The sequence below is a fragment of the Triticum aestivum genome, chromosome 7A, assembly GCF_018294505.1.
Source record: "Triticum aestivum cultivar Chinese Spring chromosome 7A, IWGSC CS RefSeq v2.1, whole genome shotgun sequence".
Taxonomy (NCBI): Eukaryota; Viridiplantae; Streptophyta; class Magnoliopsida; order Poales; family Poaceae; genus Triticum; species Triticum aestivum.
Window position 1 is genome coordinate 679,652,463 of NC_057812.1, and position 21,227 is coordinate 679,673,689.

The 21,227-nt window shown below is 43.8% G+C and overlaps 1 protein-coding gene, 1 long non-coding RNA gene and 1 pseudogene across 2 annotated transcripts; 2 read left to right on the plus strand and 1 right to left on the minus strand.

Moving 5' to 3' along the window:
- Positions 1 to 1,202: 1,202 nt before the first annotated feature.
- On the plus strand, positions 1,203 to 5,158 carry LOC123149248 (protein PRRC2A). Its single transcript, XM_044568868.1, has 4 exons — positions 1,203 to 1,738; positions 3,198 to 3,296; positions 3,822 to 3,884; positions 4,980 to 5,158. The coding sequence occupies exons 1-4, from the start codon at positions 1,379 to 1,381 to the stop codon at positions 5,064 to 5,066; spliced, it is 609 nt and encodes a 202-aa protein (XP_044424803.1). The 5' UTR covers positions 1,203 to 1,378; the 3' UTR covers positions 5,067 to 5,158.
- Positions 4,663 to 10,144, minus strand: LOC123149249 (uncharacterized). Its single transcript, XR_006474547.1, has 2 exons — positions 5,111 to 10,144; positions 4,663 to 5,022 (listed from the first exon to the last, which is right to left on the minus strand). It is a non-coding gene; the product is annotated as an uncharacterized lncRNA (long non-coding RNA).
- Positions 10,145 to 10,848: 704 nt separating this feature from the next.
- On the plus strand, positions 10,849 to 20,946 carry LOC123153722 (uncharacterized; annotated as a pseudogene).
- Positions 20,947 to 21,227: the final 281 nt, after the last annotated feature.

Consider the following 21,227-nt stretch of genomic DNA (forward strand, 5'->3'; position numbering starts at 1 on the left):
TCTGGTGCGGCCCGCCGATCAGATCTGGCGGCCGCCGTCGTATCCATCGTGAAACCCTAATCGCCTGAGAGGGGTTTTAGGTCGCCGTCGTATCCATACTGAAGCCTAATGATACTGTGTGCGTCGGCAGCTGCGCGCAAGAACGCTCCAGCTACTACTCCGTACATGCACACTTGCCCAAGTCGTAATGCATCTCTGAATGCAAATATTACCTCGCACAAATTGATTTTCATGGCATCTATAAGGAATTCATTTTTTCGGTAAAAAGAACAAAAAAAAAGATGAATATAGGGGCATTCCAAAAATTGAACTCGGGACCTCTCACACCCTAAGCAAGAATCATACCACTAGACCAAATGCCCTTTGATGTTCCGTTTTCCGAAAGTAACTATTTATTCCATCTATTACTATGATACTACCCACACGATGATCTGAATTTATACCTCCAAATTTCCAGTATTTTTTGGAGGTATTTGGGCGAAATGTGCCACGCAGGCCAAGTGGGCCGGCCATGCCGGCGCGTGTAATATGGGGCCCGTGCCTCGGCTAGGCAGGGGGGCCCGTGTGGCGTGCCTGGCCGTGCCGGACCATCTAGGCAGGTTTGACGCTGCAAGACCAACCCAGTGGCAGGCTCCGGCCACGGGATGCGTGAAGATCAATGTGGACGCGGCCGCACCAAGGCAAGCCCGTTTCGGGGCTGTGGGTGCAATCTGCAGAAGCTCAGATGGTCTGTTTTTGGGAGCTTCGGCGCTGATCATAGAGCATATTGGGGACCCGGAAACGCTGGAGGCCATGGCGATCAGAGAAGGCCTTGCACTTGCGGAGGACTTGTACCAAAGGCGTATTCATGTTGCATCGGATTGCAAGAAGGCAGTAGACTCTCTGAAAAAGGAGGACGCATCTCCATATGGTGCTATTGTGCATGAAATATTAAGCCATTCTGCAACTTTTGATATGTGTAGGTTTAGCCATGAGTTTAGGAGCTCAAATTATGAAGCTCACAACTTAGCGAAGCATGCTTTATCTCTCGGGGGTGGCCGCCGTGTATGGTTAGGCCATCCCGGAGATCTTTCTTTCGTCCCTGTAAACATTGTGACGAATCAATAAAAAGCTTCGTGTGTTGTCTCAAAAAAAAAAAAAAATCTAGGCAGGTTTGACCACAAGTAGACCTTCAGCCTCGCACCGCCAGTCCACTCCGCCAGGTTGGCGTCTCGCATTCCTGGCCCCACCTGGCGTCCTCAGCGGGCCCCACCTGCCAGCGATTACCTCTCGCGCAGCCACCCCGTCTCACAACGCGAGTAGAGAGGGAGGGGGCGAGCACGCCGCCCGCCGCCTGCGTCGTCCATCGCCGCCTTCGGAGAAGGAGGAGGCCGGACCTATGGCGGGCCGCGACGGATTCGAGGACGACGACTTCAACCTCCTGCAGTCGTCGCCACCGCGTCGTCCGTCGCCGCCGCCGGAGAAGGAGGAGGCCGGACCCGGACCCATGGCTGGCCGCGACGGATTCGAGGACGACGACGTCAACCGCCTGCAGTCGCCGCCACCGCGTCGTCCATCGCCGCCTTCGAAGAAGGAGGAGGCCGGACCCATGGCGGGCCAAGACGGATTCGAGGACGGCGACGTCAACCGCCCACATTCGTCGCCACCGCGACGTCCATGGCCGCTGTCGGAGAAGGAGGAGGCCGGACCCATGGCGGGCCGCAACGACTTCGAGGACGACGACGTCAACCCCTTCGCCGTGAGTCCTCCATCCCTGCTTCACTCGTCGGCAACAGCCCTCGGGATACTTCCCCCGTATGCGTAGATCTCGGGATCCCTTTATTTTCTTAAACCGGTCTGGTTCGCGTGGGCTGTGCTCGTATTTGAGGCTGGCGTTGCTTGGATCTGAGGCTCCGAACGCGGGATGGGGATGCGATGGGGAGGTGCCGATTTGTGCGCTTCGAGTTGGGGATTACGCTTTGGTAGTTGTGTCCGCTAATTGCTCTGGAAATGGTTGGTTAGCTCTGGTTTTGTGCTCGTGTGATGAACTAGGCTGCCCAGTGGATGATTAGTAGCTGTGCTAGGTGATTGGAAGCGCGATGCGTGAACTAAAATGTAGCTTGGTTGCTGGAACTTGAGATTTGCTGTCGTAGCGGGCCAACACAATATGGTGTGTGTGGTACCGGTCTTATATGACTTGGTTTGCTTGTTAATTAGTTGATGAATACAAGTGTGAAGTTGTCGGAGCTTGGCTACTACTGTATGATATGTTCAACATGATATGTTCAACATCAGGGCATTTTAGGACATCTTTAATTATAGATCCAATGCTTTGAGTTCAGTAATTCAAGTGGTTTCCATGCACCAATGTGCTACAAGGTAAATGTATGTTAGTACATGGTTAATGATACCAGTGCCATTGTATAGATAGCTCATGGATAAAAATCGTAAGTCTGAGATTTCTCAAATTCTAGGGCTCTAGGTGGAAATTTCCAAAAATTGAACTGTACATGTCGCAAGGTGTTTTGTACCACCCGGCAGTGGCAGCGCTAGAAGTCAGAACAAATGATGTCAAAGCTACATTCATGTGTGTATATATAGACAAACTACAGTGAAGCACAAGCCTATTAGTTTAGCTAACCCAACTTGTGATGTCGCTTGTCATCGCATAGAACACGTAGGTTTATTTCTTGGTGATGTCATTGAGCTGATGTAATAAGACCACATTTGAGTGTAATCAACTTAAACACGCCCCGTTGTGTTGATCGTATGCAAAACTTAAAGTGCCTATGCACATGCCCATGGAAGCATATATGCATTGGCAGGCAATGCTCAGTAACATACTAGCACGCCAAAATATTTTATATTTTTTGTCATGCATATTTACTGATTACCGGGTATCTAATGCCAAAACCAGTCTCAAGTTCTAATATCAAGTAACTGCGTAGGCATGCAGCAAGTAACTATCTTTGCTCCCATCAAAGCTTTTGGTCTCTTTCAATCGTTAGATTCTTTCGTCTGATTTTTCATAGTATGCTATGGTATGTTGATGGTTCAGATGTAATTACGTATACATTACATAAAATATTGTTGTTGAGCAGCAGATTAATTGTTCCGGCAAAAAGAAGATCATGCTATTATTAAGTTGCTCAGAGGCTTCTAATTTTGTTTTTTAGCTGTCTGTTCCTAATATCTTCCAAATGCTTCATATTCTACAGGGAGGAAGCGTTCCCCCTGCCCCCAGTTCTCGGCTCTCACCTCTCTCCCACGAGCCAGCGGGTTTTTATAATGTGGACATTCCTATGGATTCAACTAAGGTACTTCTAGTTTTGAGAAGTTTTTTCTTCACTCTTGTGTCAATTTAGCTTCTTACTATAAGTGGATAAATGCTCTCTTTGCCATTTTCGTTGGTTATTTTTTATTATTACCAAATTACTTTTGGTGAAGATATTAAAAGTCTGGTCTGTCTTCCAAAATAATAAGGCATCCATGCATAATTAATTTTGTTATTTTTGTGAATTATTTGTTTCACTATAATTTTATAAGAATATATGCATGTACCAACCACATAAAACATTCTCTTGCATCTTTCAAAAGCAGTAAATATAAGGGTATTTTAGTCATTCTGTTTGGTGACTTTCTCAGTCTTGGAAGTTTCTTAGTTCATATGCCAGGCCAAAATGCGCCTTATAAAGTTCATTGTATGGAGTAAAACTGTATAGGAAATGTGATAGTTATTCCTTTATTTACACTGTTCACGTGCAAAGATAGTTTTGGCTATCCTTTCAGTAGTTTGTTTATGTACGATTCCTTATGTCATGCATGCATTTATCTCCCTTTAGGATGTGAAGAAAAAGGAGAAAGAGCTCAAGGCAATGGAACCTGAGACAAACAAACGAGAAAAGGTATGTGCCTTACAATTTCTGAGTGATTGGACAGTTCTCTGCTGCTCTTAGCCAGTTACATGAATACTTGCTAACTACTCCCTCCGTCCAAAAAAGCTTGTCCCAAGCTTGTCCTTCAAATGGTTGTATCTAGCACCAAGTTATTTCTAGATACATCCATTTGATGGACAAGCTTTTTCGGACGGAGGGAGTACCAGTTTCTCGTAAGTGGTGCCAACGCATATATAAAGCTAGAATGCACAATGTCACGAGGATTTGTGATTTTCATATGTACCTTCTGCATTGCTTTATTTAGTGTTTCATCCAGTGAACCAACGTAACCTTATTTATGTTGATTTTGAGTTTCCAGAATATTACTACTGCATATGGTAGCTATTCTAGCCCTAAAATCCCGATAGTTTATAAATGTTATATATATTAATCTGCATCTGGCAATGACTTGTGATGTGCTATGGTGATGTGCTGCTACATGTGTGTGAACAAATACATGGATCTGTGCTGTGATGTGCGGTTGCATGTTTACTGCTCATGCATATTGCTCACGGATCTGTCCACTGATAGTAGATGCTCATGTATATTGCTCCGTAGATGTGCTGCTGTCACTAGAGGAAATTCATGCGTGTGTGATGCCCTGTTGTCTACAGACTAGCAATTGGGGCGCCACCTGGTGGCGCCGCCTGAGAGAAGGTTGGGGCGGTGCCAGATGGGAGGCGCCCTCTCCACTCTCCTGTTTGTACTGAAACAATCATAGTTGGTATATAAAGATCCAAACAAGTGCTTCAATGAACTTCAACAAAATATTCAAAGCTAATTCAACATTGATCGGTCGCTGGTTCTGTAAAGAAACTATACTTTCCAATTAAAATACAATTTTGTTTTACTAATATGCGGAGCAGCTTTAACACTGATTAATCATTGCCTCACGAAAAGAATATGTAAACTACTATGGTAAAGGGATTCAAAACTCTACATTTAGTCAAGTCTCACCATAGTGCCTCCTTTTCCATTCTGTGAGAACATGCAAATTCCTTCTAATCACAACAGCAGGTAGCACACAAGCAAACTTCTAACATCACCTCCTAATGTTCTCTTCAGCTATTTCAGTTCTTAACTGTCCGACAACGAACCAGCAACGAACCTACAGTAACCCAAAAGAGCAAGCTAGGATGGAAGTGGAGGTGAGCCAAATCAAGATTGCAAGGGAGATAAAAGGAAGTATGGGTCACCTGGTTTGAATGGATGTGTGGTCACCTCAAGATCTGATTCCTTGCCCGCAATATAAACTCTTCCTCTCCGAAGGATCTATGTTCAAGGAACAACTCAATATCAAAAAAGTGAAGGTTACTAAAATAAACCTTTGGAAGTGATATTGAGAATCCGAAAAGACAAAAATCATAGGAGAAGGTCATCAATATTTGAGATATATTGAAGTAGATTAGTTCACAACAAGTGTCTGTATCTATCTAGTTTTTCAGGTTAATCGTATTGCACTATACTATACTGAATCTGTGCTAGCAAAGCCCCTTAAAATAGCATATACCTCTGACATCAATACAATCTGTGTATTGCATCCATCTCTCTTCTCACAAGATGGTTGCTAAACTTTGAATGTTAGAGCTTCATCATTAGTCATATGAACACAACATTCACTTCCTTGCTCAAAAATGCAAAAGGTACATTCTCAAATTTGTAGATTGAGTTCAGAAAGTTGTAGTCATTCAACAAATTATGCGTTAATTCTTTGCTTAATTATTAGGTATATGTATTAAGCCAAAATTGATGGAATAAGACCTAAGCTTTTTAGATGAGACACAATCTGATGTGAAAGGAGAGGTTCATGATCGGTCTCCACATCTGCCATGGAGGTTCTGATTATTGAGATTAGGAGTTGAAAGTACAGAAACAGAACATGGAATGGTAACTTCAGATTTGGGAAACATGGGAGAGAATGAAATAGTATTGGGGAGGCATCAAAGAAAAAAGCACCCCTCTCAACCATCGTGCCACTGCCGTCATAGAGGAAATATTAATTCTTCTTTTTAGAACATAGTCGTATAAAAAAAGGAGCACACAAAGATCATACTGAGAATTTGATCCAACATATGAAGCATCTTGTAAATCCGGCCATCAGAATCCTCTTCAATAAAATTTGAAGTACCTTCAATCTTTTCTCTGCTAGTCTGCTTGTTCACTGCAAGGGATGTACAAAAGCACTAATCATGTAAGTACTGGTAAAATTAAATGATGAATAATCACCAAATCAATAACCATGTAAGCGTACGAAGAAACAATGTTGATCAAACAAAAAGCAACTCACAATTTATACATGTTCCTATAAATTAAAGCATCGAGTCATAATGCATTTGCTTTGTGCATTTCCATTCCTGGTCATGCCATAAGTGTGCAACGTGCATGCGATTGTCTAAAGAGCGAAATAGAAATATTATGTGTTTCTATCAGAAATTGAAACACATGACGCACACCTCTAAGTCTCAGGTGGAGGTGTGCGCTCTTGTTTGCATAAAGATAGTGCTTCCATTACTTATATCATCTAATATTTGCAAAGAGCAAGATGAATTTGTCAGGTAACCTTTGTATAAACTAAACAAATATTATTTGTATCAGCCTAACACAAATTGATAGGCTGACCCGTGAAACCTCAACCTAGCTCTTTATTTAATCTCCCAAATCATGGAGATGACATAGCTGATTAGTTTCCAGGGAAGAGACGAACCTAACTTCATTCTAGCTCCAAATGCAATCACATAGTTAGATGTAGCTAACCATGATTCTTTAGGATGATTTGACCACTAATTCGAGTAGATGCTTCTATCTCCCTTTCCTTGGCGGGAGGGAAAATACAGAAAGGATTCGAGGGATGCGGGAGGAGATGCAAACCTGAAGCATCGACCACACACGCCACCAGAGGGGAAAATGAATATAACAAGATAATCGAATGCCACGGTTCTAAAACTACAACGAACAACTATAATAAATGAACCGTTCTGTACTACCAAAATATTACAGTTCAGCATAATTCCATCAGGCCCTGCACCAAGTAACAGAAGAGAAAACCATGGCGAAGCTCACGAAAATCCATCTGACCCTGCCACCTAAAAAAAGAGGCGAGATGAATGGACTGATCTATAATTTAGGGCACACTTTCTGTTGGATTGTCAACGCCAAAAAGAACATATATAAAGCATAGCCCGGACTACACACTTTGAACTATGGCAAAGAAGCTCAAATACATCAGCATATCCTTGTCGTCGTACCACCATTATATAAAGACTATTAAACGACAGTTGAACAACCTACTTTTAAAAAAAGGAGCAGGCATATAGAATTACTGACAGAACCATATTGAATGTAAACATTGATGTGAGTCAGTTTGTGCAACAACACATGCATAGTCATTTAATTCAATGTCTAAAAAAATGCTGGCATAATCTGAAAATTAGAGCATCCATGAAAAAAGAAAGAGGTATGTGATCCAACCATGGATTAGACATGCGTGCTTGGCCTTGATCGAAAAGGGAAGTCTTCCGTTGCCTTCCACCGAGTACAACTCGCGATCTGGTCGATGACGGCTTCGTCGTTCGGGTGGCTGAGGTCCACGCATGGATCTTACCATGGCCAAACGAAGGGCCTCATCCTTGCCCCATCTTCTCACGCTGGTCACCCGTATTGGCTCATAGGCTAAACAGTACTGCAGATTGATCAAAGTAATAGGAGCACATGACGTTCTTAAATTTCAACTGCTTTGCCTCAATTCCCTTATTATGTATCTCCTACCAAGCATGAGACATCCAAGTTATATATACTAAACAAATAAGATTGAATAATCCATAAAGTATACAAATGGAAATGTAAGCAAGAGGGGAAACCCCAGAAATATGATTTGGCAGATGGAATTGGTGCATGATCCACACAATGGACAGCTAGGCGTGAGCCAAAAACAAGTTTTGTCCCTTATGTGGGCGCAGCCGCCTGGCATGTATATAATGAAATGCAATAAAACTGGAGCATATCTGAAACCCATAATTTCTTTTAGATGATACCTTTGCATATAGTAGTGAAGCAAGCTCATTAAATTCATATGGTTTGTGTAGGAAAAACATGCGATTGGAAAACAATATCATGTGGTTTAACTACAAAATTATAACTTGAGTTAGGTCCAAAGCATTGAAAATTTCAAAGCAAATTCCAGGCACAATTACTTCATTGTTGATAAAGGTCGTCCTCGGTGAAACACCACAGTTTGATGATAATTTCCTAGTCCTTGCTTCCTTTGAGGTTTTCATTCTTAATGGTACTGTTAAACAAGTGCACAAACGAAAAGGTGCTATGGCACCCGGGAGTCCAGACTCCCCCTTATCTGCCCGTTCAGCTCCGCTAAGATTCGTGCTATGATCTGCACATCAGCATACGATTTGCAGTGTCACAGTACTTAAACAGGTCATTTAAGATAAAGAAAGGTCTAGGCAACAGGCACTAGGCCTATGCGTGGGCTGGCAGCAGGTCAAGCTTGTCAGTTTGATGAGACTACTCATAACCGGTGCATGTTAGCCACGGTCTAACATGCATGCAGTAATTTTCTGAAGGCCTCAGATTACTTATGTAAAGAGCTATGTGGCTTCTTCTGTATCCCTTCCCCAAACAGTATTTTTGTGAACCAGAGTATATACATTGCTCACAGAAGATCCCACTGAGTAGTAAAATGTAAGTAGCCTTTTTTTACCTTGCTCCTGCTGCTTCAGACGCATACAGGCACTCTAGCGGTCTAGCCACCCTTTGTTTCTTTTTATTAATGCGCTTACGCTCTCTCATTATCTACAGTATCAACATGTCTAAGGAGACACGTCTTTTCAACATGTCCTTTCGACGTCTCAGGGTTGGAATCCGCCTAGTAGGAACTGTGCCAGTCTAGTTCCGATATGGCTTGGCGACCGAACAAGCCTGTTAAACGAAAGATAGCTACTCTTCTCTGGTACATATCTCCAGGCATTGAATTGTAAATGTACGGTGATGATAAAGGGGTGACTGGACACCCGGGTACTGAAAATCCATTCTTAGTGCGCAAATGCAGCTATCAGTATAAAAAGATTGGGATGATACAAAAGAACAGGAATACAAGAAATTAGCTACACACAGACATTCAGGTATTCAGACACAACATATGCATTTGAAAAATAATTTACCCAAACCTAAAAACTGAAGCATAAAACCTACAATTAATGAGATAAAAGTGGAAATGAAAACAACATTCTTCAAAAGGAAAATCATCTCAATTTCTAATAAATCATCGTTATTCAGGAAATAGATATATATACAATATATAAAGGCCTACTTAATAAATATTTGAGCAATTGCAATACACTCAACTTGTTCTGCTTTGAAATGGACTGGCATGCTCAGAAAAACTTGGTAGTTGACGGTTAGTAAAAATAGCTGAGACTGGAGATAGATGCAGTAGAGTAAGACTTATATAGGTGTGAACAGCAAACAAACAGAGCAAATATCATGTAGTTATGCACAACTCCGTCCATTCCAAGATGCCTTATGGTGCGTACAAATTACACATTCATCAAATCAATACAAAATAATGCAAGGCAGAACATGATGTGATGATCGCTGAACTTAACCAGGTTTACTCTAGGAAAGAGGAGAGCAACACACAGATATATTCTGAATCTAACATGTCATACATTACACTACATTATGCAATAACTCCCACTATCAAATGGTAGTCTCCAACAAATTAAAACTGGTGCGCCATACCAAGAGGCCTTGTAGACAAAGCATATATATTGTTCAAAGCAAAACATGGGGTAACATATTACTACTCAGCAGTCATCAAACTCAGGCACATGATTCAGGAAATCAATAAACAGTGGGGTGGCTCATACCTTGATAAAGCCAATGTCCTTGGCGTTGCTGCGGAAGCAATGCCTGCAGCACACACGTACTTCCGGATCAGGCTATGCGAGTTGCCGCAGACACGGGATACTCGTTCATCTTATCGCACTCATGGAAATTTGAGAGTATATAAGAACAAACAATAATCAGAAACAAAGAGGGGCTGTGGATCCAGATAAGGGCAATGGACATGGGCATACCTGGGCGAGGCGGATCCCATAGTAGCTGAAGGTGTCAGCGATAACACCAATGCATTACAGTCATAATAGTAACCATTTTGTTTGCTAGTCGACCAACCATCGTCATCGCCGACAGTGTTGACGCGCTCGCACTTGTCGACCTATTCACTGTATTTACAGGAAAAAGAATTCAATCTTTAGTTTCAGGTCCAGATAAGCCTAACGTAGTTGCACCAACTCAATAGAGTAAAGAGTTCTTTGTTGGATTCAAGTTACATATCAGTAGGCTCAGTCAGCGCTGCACCAATGAGAACAGACAATCAGCACAACATACTGAATACATGTAGCTCATCAAGGGTAAACCTCTACTTAAGACTATTCCCTTTACATGACATAGTTATACACAAACTTTTCAACACATGTGGCTCAACAAAGATTAACCTCTACAACATTGTATTTCCTTTAAACAATATTTTTATACATGTTCAGTTTTGAACTTCTGATGTTGTAGAAAAAGGAGACAAAGACTATACACAAGTTTTGCAATACTACGCGAGTTGAAAGACATAATACTACAAAGAGCATAGAAATATGCTTGTGCATCTTATGAAATTGAGGAATATCATGCTAAACCTTTGTTTCATCAAATTGTTGGAAAACTTCAGTCCAGTCCATAAACTAAGTATCCACGAGATATCAAAAGGAAACCAAACCAGGAAGAGCACGTACTTCCGGGGAGGCGCGGATGGTGCATGTGGCGACGAGGCGAGGCACGAGGAGGCTGCGGTGGGAGACTGCAAGGGAGGCACGGCGCGGCGGCAGGGCAGCGGCTGTTGCGGCAGCGGCCGCGGGCGCGAACGATCGGCATGGACAGGGACATGTGGATCCCAGAGGTGCATCACACCGTCGCTCGCTAAGGAAAGGGTAGGGTTGGGGTCGCGTCACGAACAGAGATGTTCACCTTGTCCATTCCTTTGGCATCAGGTCGCAGCGAGCGAGCTCCTCACACGTCTTGACCCTGCATTGGTGTGCTCGCGTCGCCGTGGCCGGGATCTGGACCTGCTGCTCGATCTACAGCGAGGGGGAGGGGACGAGGTCGCCAGTGGTGGGAGGAAGGTGAGGGGAGGAGAGAAGGGGTGGGGTGCAGGCCGTGGGGGAGGACGTTGGTGGCGGCGACAGCTGGAGGGAGAGGAATCGACGGGCTAGGGTTGGCTGATGTGTTTCTCTCTTTTTTTCTCTTCGTTCTCCAGCACGCACCAACCAATCGCGAAGGCGCCACGTGGACCATGCGAGCGGACGCTCCTTGTGCGTACGTTAATGTGTTCGATTTGAGGAAGCGAACAGAAATAAGATGTTCTGTATATGCTCATGTATATTGTTGTTGCCTACAGATTCCTTCGCCGGTGTTGTGCGGCGGGGCAACCGAAGTTCGTCTCTACAAGAGATCATAATATGGATCGCCGCTGGTTCAAATAGCTGGTCTTGTCCCTGTCGCACCACCCCGAGCTGTGGAGGGCGGCTCTGATGATCCCGACCAAGAGTTCGCCGGTGAGCCCGCTCTGTATCTGGCGGTGGTCCAAGACGGCCACACCATCGACATTGCGCGGCTGCTATTCCACGGCGGCGAGCCTGCGCTGGAAGCTGACAAGGCCGAGGACTACTATGCGGCGGCGGAATTCAGTTCTAGCGAAGACGACCAGTCCCTCCCATTGACCCTTGACGACTATGCGATGGTGAAATCCAACTGGAGCAATGATGACTGGGCCCTCCCATCAACAGGTGGTGCTATGTCATTTTTGAGAGGGCTGGGGTGCAAGGAGAACTTGGGGATTGGGGACTGGGACTGGGATGGGGATGGGGCGGATGAGGATGAGGATGAGGATGGGGATGGGGAGGATGGGGATGGGGATGAGGAGGATGAGGATGAAGATGGGGATGGGGAGGATGAGGATGAGGATGAGGATGAGGATCGGGATGAGGATGGATCAATTTCTGGAGGTTATGATAGTGGTGATGATTCAGAATGCAGCAAGGAGGATGGAGATGAGGAGCATGGGGATACTGACCAAGATCTGATTAAGCTTCGTATTTGGCCAGCGCAGAAGCACCTGTTGCTTAAATTTTTTAGTAAGTTCTCAACTTGTTTTAAATTCGATCATATGATCTGATAACTATATATGTAATTTCTCACTCATCGGGGAAAATGTTTGTTCCCAGGCATAGAGTATATTCACCTAATGCATGTACTGAATTTAGTGCCATACCTTCTCCAATACTCAATGGAATAAGCTAGGAACTAGTGTCAGCAAAAAGAGTTAACACGTCTAGATTAAGTTTTCAAGCAATGATTGAGACCATGGACTAGAGTTTACACCCAACAACCATGTTTGGATTAGCTCCTGTAGTTTAAGGTCCAATGAGGCTCCCAGCTGGCAAGTTTGTGAGCAATGAAATTGCTGCTTGGGGAATACAGCACATCAACCCTTGCGAAATCAAGGCCTTGCACCGTAGAAATTAGTGTCCCCTGTCCTTATCCAGATGCCAGCAGCAAGGGCTAGATTTTGCAAACTCAAGGCTTTGCACTATTTGAAACCGTGAGCTAGACTTTCCACCCACCAGCCATGTACAGTCCAGGGTCTGCAGATTTGCATATGAATGTTTTGGGGGATTTATGTCACTCTTCTTATATTTGTGACTTGTGTAATTAGTTTGACACATGCATCATGGTAGTTAGATCTAGTCATTTAAACTTGTCGGGTTGTTTGGTTGCATCATAAGACATCCTTGTTGAATTGAAATACACCTGCACATGTTGTGATCATCTGGATTGCCTTCACATGCATAGTTGGTCCATTTAATGAAGATTCTCGGCAGGTACAGGTCTTGTTAAGAAGTGATTTTAAATATAAATATGAGATAGAAAGAGAGGGGAGGTTTGGAGAGTATGAGACAGTTAGTTACCTTAAAAAGGAAAGGGAGTTCTGTTCGCTGTTTCTTTTATTCTGTTGTAATGCGTGTTGGTCATATATGGATTAGAAACTTGATTTTCTGTCGGAGGTAAGGTAATCAATGTCAAAGGGAAAAATGGGCAACCTTTTTGTTGAACTGAGAGGACCTCACCTCTCCTTCTAATGCTGTGGCGGCTGTTCAGGAGCGCCAGTTGCTAGGTTGCACAAGGAGAGGGCCCTCCTAGATACTTAAACTAGAAATGCCACTTGGGCCAAAGGTAGATGGGCCAGGCCCATACCGGTTCAACTTCTCAATGGAGAAAAGTAAGTCATCTAGCCATAAAAGATCCGTGATGTTCTGTTTTTTGTAGGTGGCAAGCAATGGAAATTAACAAAAGCCTACCGCCTAATCTGGTTGAAACGTGATGAATTGGAAGAGCTATGCAAGTTTTCTCTTAAAATGGATGGTCCTATTCCTGCTCCCTTTACCACAGTCAGTGTAGGCCCATAACTAAGTTTTGCTTAAGCTTTTGTACTGTTTTAACACTCTTTGTAATGTATTTATAACTAAGAATGGCTGTTCTTACAGGTTTTCAAAAATGCGAACAGTTCAATCGATTTTGAAACGAACGTATGTATAAATTATCCCTTAACCCTATATTTGCTTGTGTTGTAGTTTAAAAGTCTAATATTAGTTTTCAAAATCTTAGGTTCCTTCTGAAACTGTTGATGATCTTCTAGCTTGTTTGAAACCGTCAATCAACAGTTTCCATGTTTGTAAAAAACTTGGTAAGAGTTATTAATAATACTATTCGTACAAATATTTTGTTTGTCAGTCTATGAATTGATATTTGTATTTCTATTTGTCATAGGCAAAGCTAGCGACTGCAAAAATTTTAAGTGCCTTATTTCGGGTAGTAAATGTGCTGTTAAATGCATCCCTCTGCGTGCATCTTGCTTCGAAGAGCCAAGGTCATTTAAAATTATTTTATTTTCTAAACCTAATCTATTAAATATATTTTCAAACTAAGTTATTTTTCTCTATTTAGGGAAGTTAGCATCATTTCAAGTTTGAGAATGGGCGCATTATGATGCTTTTTCAGGTAATGTCTACAAGAATTTCCCTTCAGTTGCTCTCGAGGTTTTTCTGAATTTTTTTTTTAGGCCTGGATAGAACCGTGGAATCACAAAAGGCTTCCCCCACAAGAAGATTATCTGTTTCTCCATCTAGAGCTCTGCGCAAGGTTCATATTCTGTTACTATGATTTTAGCTCAACACATATTTTATCTAGCAGTAACGTAGTTATGCATATGCTTCATGTCAGTAGCCAGAGCCTGCATATTTTATCTTCACATAGGACTTAACCTGTGCCTGATTCTAAATACACATAGTTCATTAAAAACTCATCTACACTGCATATGCTCACTCATTCATACATATAGCCTAATGTGAAGATGCTGAAAATATGATGGTTCTAATTGACCAGGCAGTTTTCAAATTTTCTTCACTAAATGGCTATGCAAATTATAGGACGTAAGCGGAGTATTTATTTTTTGGATTTCAGCAATATCATTGCAGATTTGTGTGACCCGAGCAGGAAATCTTGTTTGTCTTATGTTCTTGTTCTGACACATGGTACTGATTAATCATTGTCATTCTCCATAATACTATGCAAATAAGGACAGTTCTCAAATTTGGTGTGCGTTATGAAGCTCTACGTTGTTAATATAAGGCAGAGGCAGCAACATGCATATATGATCGCAATTCAATCTCATCTCGAATTTTAAGGTCCTGGATTAGCTGAGTCTTTCCAGTACATATCTGAGAGATATGCTCTAGAATAAGTAACTACTCCCTCCGTTCTTTTATATAAGGTGTATTTGTTTTTTGATAAAATTTCACAATGTAAGGTGCATTTCTTCTAAATCCTCATAATTCCCTTTTTATCCCTCCAGAAAGAGGAAAGTATCTCTCTTTTGATTTTCTGTATCTCTCCTTGTATCAAAAGGAGACTATCTCTGTCTCGATTGCATGTATCTCTTACTTTACTGCACTCACTGATTTACTTGCCACTAACAAATTTGTCAAGGGTACACTTTTGTCCTAACACCTCTATAATTGTGCGCCTTGGTCACCGTGTCCAAAATAATACACCTTACATAAAGAAATGGAGGGAGTATTAGCTTCTGCAGTACATTAATCCCCTTCCAGTTTCCATATGTGACGTGGTAAGTAGGCTGTCTTGACAGATGATGATGCTGCCTAATGTTGAAAGCCGAAATGGTTGCAGCTGGCATCATTCAATAAGCTACTCGATGCAGATATATAGACGATATCATCTCAACTACAATTTCCAACCACCCAGCAGCCCCTATTATTTCAATTTGTGTAATTTAGAGATGCTCTTCGGGAACTTGAGAGAATAGTTCTAAATGATTAAGCATCACTTTCAGTAATGTCGTTGATTTGACGAATGATGAGTTGGGAGTCTTGCTCTCGCGCTCGTGTTCTTGATGCCTTCTGCTTTTGTCTTTTCCCCCTTGCACTTATGCTGCTCCAAGCCCTTTTATGGGCAACAGTCAGGGAAGAAAAATGGAGTGACGCACAACTGTGTCGTCATTAAGTTGTTCGGCCATTATGATTTTTGTGCTCAGTAGTTTAGATCACATAAGAACAAAGAAAGCGCTTGAGTTTTATCTGCAGCACGCGGGAGTGGGAGTCGTACTGGCCTGCACCCATCTTGCCAAGTCTGGGAGTTATGCAATGTTCTCAATCTTGCCAATTTGAATAAGTTTGTGCACAAGGGTGGAACTAGATTAGCTAGCTATATATCTAATGCAACCACAGATGGATGAACTTGTGTCATGAACATGTTAGCTTTTGGTGGAAGGAGGGAGCTGCATTTTATATCTCAATGCATGCATTATTACATCATCATTTAGCCTTATTAATGCCTGATTGTTTGCTTCTCTTTTCGTGTAACTTCCAAACAGCACACTGACGGACGTGCTTTTGCCTGAAAAGTTTGCCTCAATTCCGGATAGGCGGAAACTTTTCGAAGAGATAGTAAGAGGTGTCAAAACACTGCATCGTGAATTTATTGTTCACCAGGATCTTAAGCCAGATAACATATTCCTGGGCTCTGATTATGAAGTCCGAATTGGAGACTTTGGAGATGCCTGTTGTGGCCAAGACGAGCTCGGAAAATATGGCGGTACGCCTAATTGTGGCACAAAAAGTTATTTGGCGCCAGAGCTTGACAGTGATGAGAAGATAACTGAGAAGGTATGTGTTTGATTTCTATTAGTTGTTGCCAACTTGGTTATTTACACAACCAGGGTCCACTTTTGTTGTTACATGCCATCTTTTCCCGTTCCGTTTGCCAGGTTTCTTTTCGCAGCATGTCTGTTTTTTCTGTGTCTCAGCCGGGTTTCCTCAGTAGCTCCTCTTTTGGATCTTTGTTTTTTTGTTGCCTTTTGGCTTTATATTGGCAGTCTCTCTTTTGTTTCGTAATGTGTTATGAACGTGCTAGGCTGATAGGTTAGATCTCCCCTGGACAGATGAGGTGTGGCGCCCAGGAAAAGGAGGCTGCCACACAACAAGAGCAGGGGAAAAACTGGAAGGATAATTGCGATTATTTTTCTGCTTGTCTATTGATTGATATTGCTAGGCATTATATAGCCAGCTTACAAACTTGGACGCCTAGCTGAACTAATAAACTTTAGGAAATAACTAACTTGAGAATAAAAAAATATCTAAGATTTAAACTACTAAGGATACTTATCCCCTTTAATTTCAGCCGTGACCTCCTTGGTGGCCTTATCGAAATTGCTAGACGCACGGACGAGTTACAGGGTGTTCATGGGCCCCTTCCTCTAACCCCGGCTCGACCTGCTGCCGGCGACCTCGACTATCAGGCCACCCCTCTGCTCCCCTCCGCCCTTCCCTCTTTCCTCTCCTTCTCCCTCTCGGCTCACATCTCTCTCTCTCTCTCTCTCTCTCCCTGTAGTTGCTGCAGCAAGGAGCCGCCGTCGCCAAGTTCTTGCCGGACGCGCCGCTGCCTGGATCCGGTGTTCCCGCACCTGCATCGCCTCTGCCTCGACCGCCTGCGTTGACCGCGTCCCTGCGCCGTTGCTGCCTTCTGTCGAGCACGAGCTCGATCCCCTGCTTCCCCACATCGAAGGAACCAGGCGCGTTGACTGCCGGCATCACCTCGGAGGTCCATGGTGAGAACACCCCCCCTCCCCCCCCCCACCCCCACGCGAGAATTTCAGGTGGGTGGGGTCCCTCCCCAAGTTAAAATGACCCCATAGAAGGTATGTCCCGACATAACATCTCTCTCCCTTTTTGGACACTTCATCCTCGAACTGGACTAAAGACTGCTGTTAGCCCCTTGCAGCCTCCATAGAAACGTCTTCCTTGCTGTCGTCTGCACCTGGATCAATCTCCAGGACGAAGTGTTTTTTGCAGCAGTGGCCAGCCACGAATTTCTCAGTGGAGTTGTTACATAGGCCTTCTTCATGTCGGGCTGCCATCACTGCCAGTATAAGCGTAAGTCGTGGGTGGGCTGCTGGAGATGCTACTATTGCAGGTCCTGGAGGTAGTGCTGCTGGAATCGTAGGTGCAGGTGGTGCTCCAAGGTCTGGGAATGGCTGGTGGCATGGTTTTCACTTTCAGTGAGATTTCGGCGAAATTCACTGAATTTCAGCAGACACTGAAATATTACGTTTCGGCCAAAATATTTCAGCAATTTCAGTATAGCACAACAATTCCAATATTTTTCATAATATTTTTTAAAATTTTCAAATTTTTAATTGAATTCAAGTGAATATTTCGGTCATTTGGCTGAAATGGAAACTGAAATCACTGAAATTCACTGAATTTCAGTGATTTCGGTTGGTGCTGAAATTTTTCTGAAACTGAAATTGAAAACCATGGCTGGTGGACACCTAGTGATAGCTGTGTTGGGGGCGTCCACTGTGCACGTTGCTAGCTAGTAGACTTGCAATAGGAAGCAGTGTCCGGGAGATGCACGGTAGTGGACTTGTATTTCATGGCAACAGCAGCAGCAAGTAATTGCATTTTATACTCCCAAGGCTATTTTTTTCCAGAAGACCAGAGAGTCTCTCCCCAGTTCCATTGCAACACAATGAAACCATACAGAGTCCAGTCCTACAACTAAAAACAGCTGGAAAGTAGTGTAGGATAAGTGCCTGGAGTTCAGAACAGAAGGAAACTGCATAAAAACTTGCGAGAATATGAAATATGTTTGCCCCATAAACTAGAAAGCAGACATGGTACAAGCACAAGTGCAGAGGAGCCCACTACCTCCAGGTGCACTGTGTGATGGCGCATTCTCGCCGAAGTCAGGCCAAGATTCTTGCTTGCTTGCATCACCCATGGTGAATCATCGTGGTTAGGCCCAGCGGTCATCGGAGGATATTTACTAGATATGCTGTAAAGCAATCCAGTACCTTCAATGTCTCCTTGTGCAGCAGCCGCCAGTCTCTTAAGTAGCGCAGAGGACCTTTCGCCCCACGTGGTTAACATTGAGTCAAACACCAAATCATCAAGACAGTTCCGTAGCCCTCAAAGGATACTTCTGTAGCTAACTTGTGGTTTCACCATGCTAGAGCTTCGGCTATTAACATGCTTTCCTCCGATCGCTGCCGTTGGTTTGCTTGGTTGAGGGAGACAAGTCTACTTTTTCGTCGTCGTTTCTTCTTGCCATTTGCTTCTTTCTCTTTTCTTTTCTTTCCATTTTTACTCCTTTTTTCTTTGTGCTTTTCCCTGCTTCTTGGTGACATGAGACACCCGTCTCGCCTTCGACTTGCTTCACATCCTGCTGTCTTCCTCCTTGTTTGCTGCGTTGTCATCCGTGCTTGCCGTTGGTTTCTGCTCATTCGGTTTCTTGCACTTGTGCGTTATGCTTGGTAAAACACTGAATATTCGTGGTTATCTTTTGGCAGGTTGACATTTACTCAGTCGGTGTAATGTTTTTTGAGCTGCTGACACGATTTGGGTCTTTATTGGAGAGAGCGTTGGCATTTGAGGAACTGAGAGATAAAGGGCCTCCAGATGGCTGGAAGGGTGATTATGAGGGCGACCGCGAACTTTATGGTAGAATGACCGCTTTGAAACCTGCTGACCGGCCTTCGTTGGATGAGATCCTGGTAATGGTTTATTTTTGCGCTCACGATAATAGTACCAATGAGGATATGAAAAAAAACTGACATCTTTATGTGCAGATGTATATTCAGCAACACCGGGGATCGACTGCAGATATGGGGAACAGACGGCTCTAGAACAAGAAAGGTCTGGCTGTTGAAGTAGAAAGGCTGGGGGAGAGTCCTGATCTCCGTCTCTGTTCGGTAACACTTGTACATATGATGTAACTAAGTAGTGCAGTCCTTTGGAGTCTAGCCTCTCGTGTGCCTAGCATGCACCTGATGTAACTAACTAGTCCAGTCCTTCGGAGTCTACCAGCTCGCATGCCTCGCATGCACCTGCGTCTCTGGCATTCTTCTGAACAGAGCCACGGGTTTCCAGCCCTTTGGAGTCTAGCCGCTCGTGTGCCTAGCATGTAATCTCGCCTCGCTAGTTGAGATGCGGCCTTGTCCGATGGAAATTTTGTAGGATCCTATTTCATAGGAATTTTTGTCTATACTACTGGTCTTTTAGTTCAAAAAACCGTTGTCGCCAAGAATTGTATGGATCGCTTTTCTGCACTACAATCTCCTTTTTCCGAAAAAAATGCTGACAGGAATGGGTAACGATCAGGCCATAATACGGTCCTTAGCGCGAGGGGAAAGCTTCACTTCCCTGACCAGAATCCAGAGGTTGATGAACAGAGTGACCAGAGCGGTCGAAATGATGCCACGGATGAGGAAGATCCATTTGTTTTCCAAGATTCGCCTTGACGGTGATGTTCTTTGTGGGAACAAGCCTGTTAATTCCCTGCGCAATCCACTCTGGGGTCTGCCCCTGTAACCAACGGGAAGTCCAAAACTTTGTGGTTGCAGAAATAAATAAACCCTGTTCACTCACAGACGGGTGCCGACCCAAGGATTGATTTGATCCATCCGTCCTGCTAGAGCCATTTAATCCCGAGAGCCGTGATGAAATCAGCAACATCTTTGATGCTTAGACCATTAAGTGCTTTGGCCTACAAACCTTTCGCCAGTTAAGCAAGCAATGGCCACCCTTGTAATCCTCAACCGTCAACCCCCTTCCAAAGGAATGCTCAAGCTCGTTTGGCCATCCATCATTTGGGATAGGAATCGTGGAATTCATTTGTCAATTCCAAAAACACCTCGTTTGGCTGCCACGGAATCAGCTACACAAATTCATGTCATGATCCCAGTTCCCAGAAGATGGATACCACGTGTAAGGCCAATGCTGTCCCGAGGCCTGTCATTCATCTGGAATTTGCCTCTCACCCCGACCCCGTCGCTCGGGACCTCGCACTAGCGATCCCCTCCACCTCGTCCTGCCTCCGTTGAGCACCACCACCTCGCCCCAGGTGCCTCCCTCCTCTCCATCTCTGCCCACTCCGATCTCCTCCAAGTACGACTTGTACGAAAACTTGAAAGATATATTTCATTAGAAGAGAAAGTTCACTAATCTATAGCCTAGAAAGCCAAAAGAAATGATCAGTTTAATGACAGAAGGACAGAAGCGCGTTCCCTTCGTCCTCAATGTGCGTCCACAGCTTGCTCGAGTGCTTGAGATATTCTTCGGTTTAAGGCACCTAGCACCAATATCGCTTTCACCCGCCTCCCCTCTCTCTTACCGCTGCTCCGGTTAGTGCCCTCGCTGGAGCGCGAGGAGGTCGCGGCAGACCTGCTCTACGCCATCGGACTGTGGGGATGGAGTTGTTGCTGGTGTTCATCCACATCTACGTCACCCCCATCAAGCGGTTCCTCCGGACGCTCTGGGCCACCAGCATGCTCGGATCCGTGCTTGTCGGCCCGGGGGCGACCTTTGCGGCACTGACAGGCGTCTCGAGTATTTAGCAGAAAATTACTACCACTTTACAGGTATGTGTCCTAGAAAACTACCACTTTTTCGTCCTAAAACCTACTACTCCCTCCATCCGTGAATAAGTGTACATCTAGATTTTGTACTAAGTTAAAGTTTTAAAACTTTAACCAATTTTATAGAAAAAAGTAGCAGCATTTATGGCACTAAATTAGTACCACTAGATTCGGTTTGAAATGTAGTTTCATAATGCACCAATTTGATATCATATATGCTACTACTCTTTTTTATAAAGTTGGTCAAAAATTTAAAATTT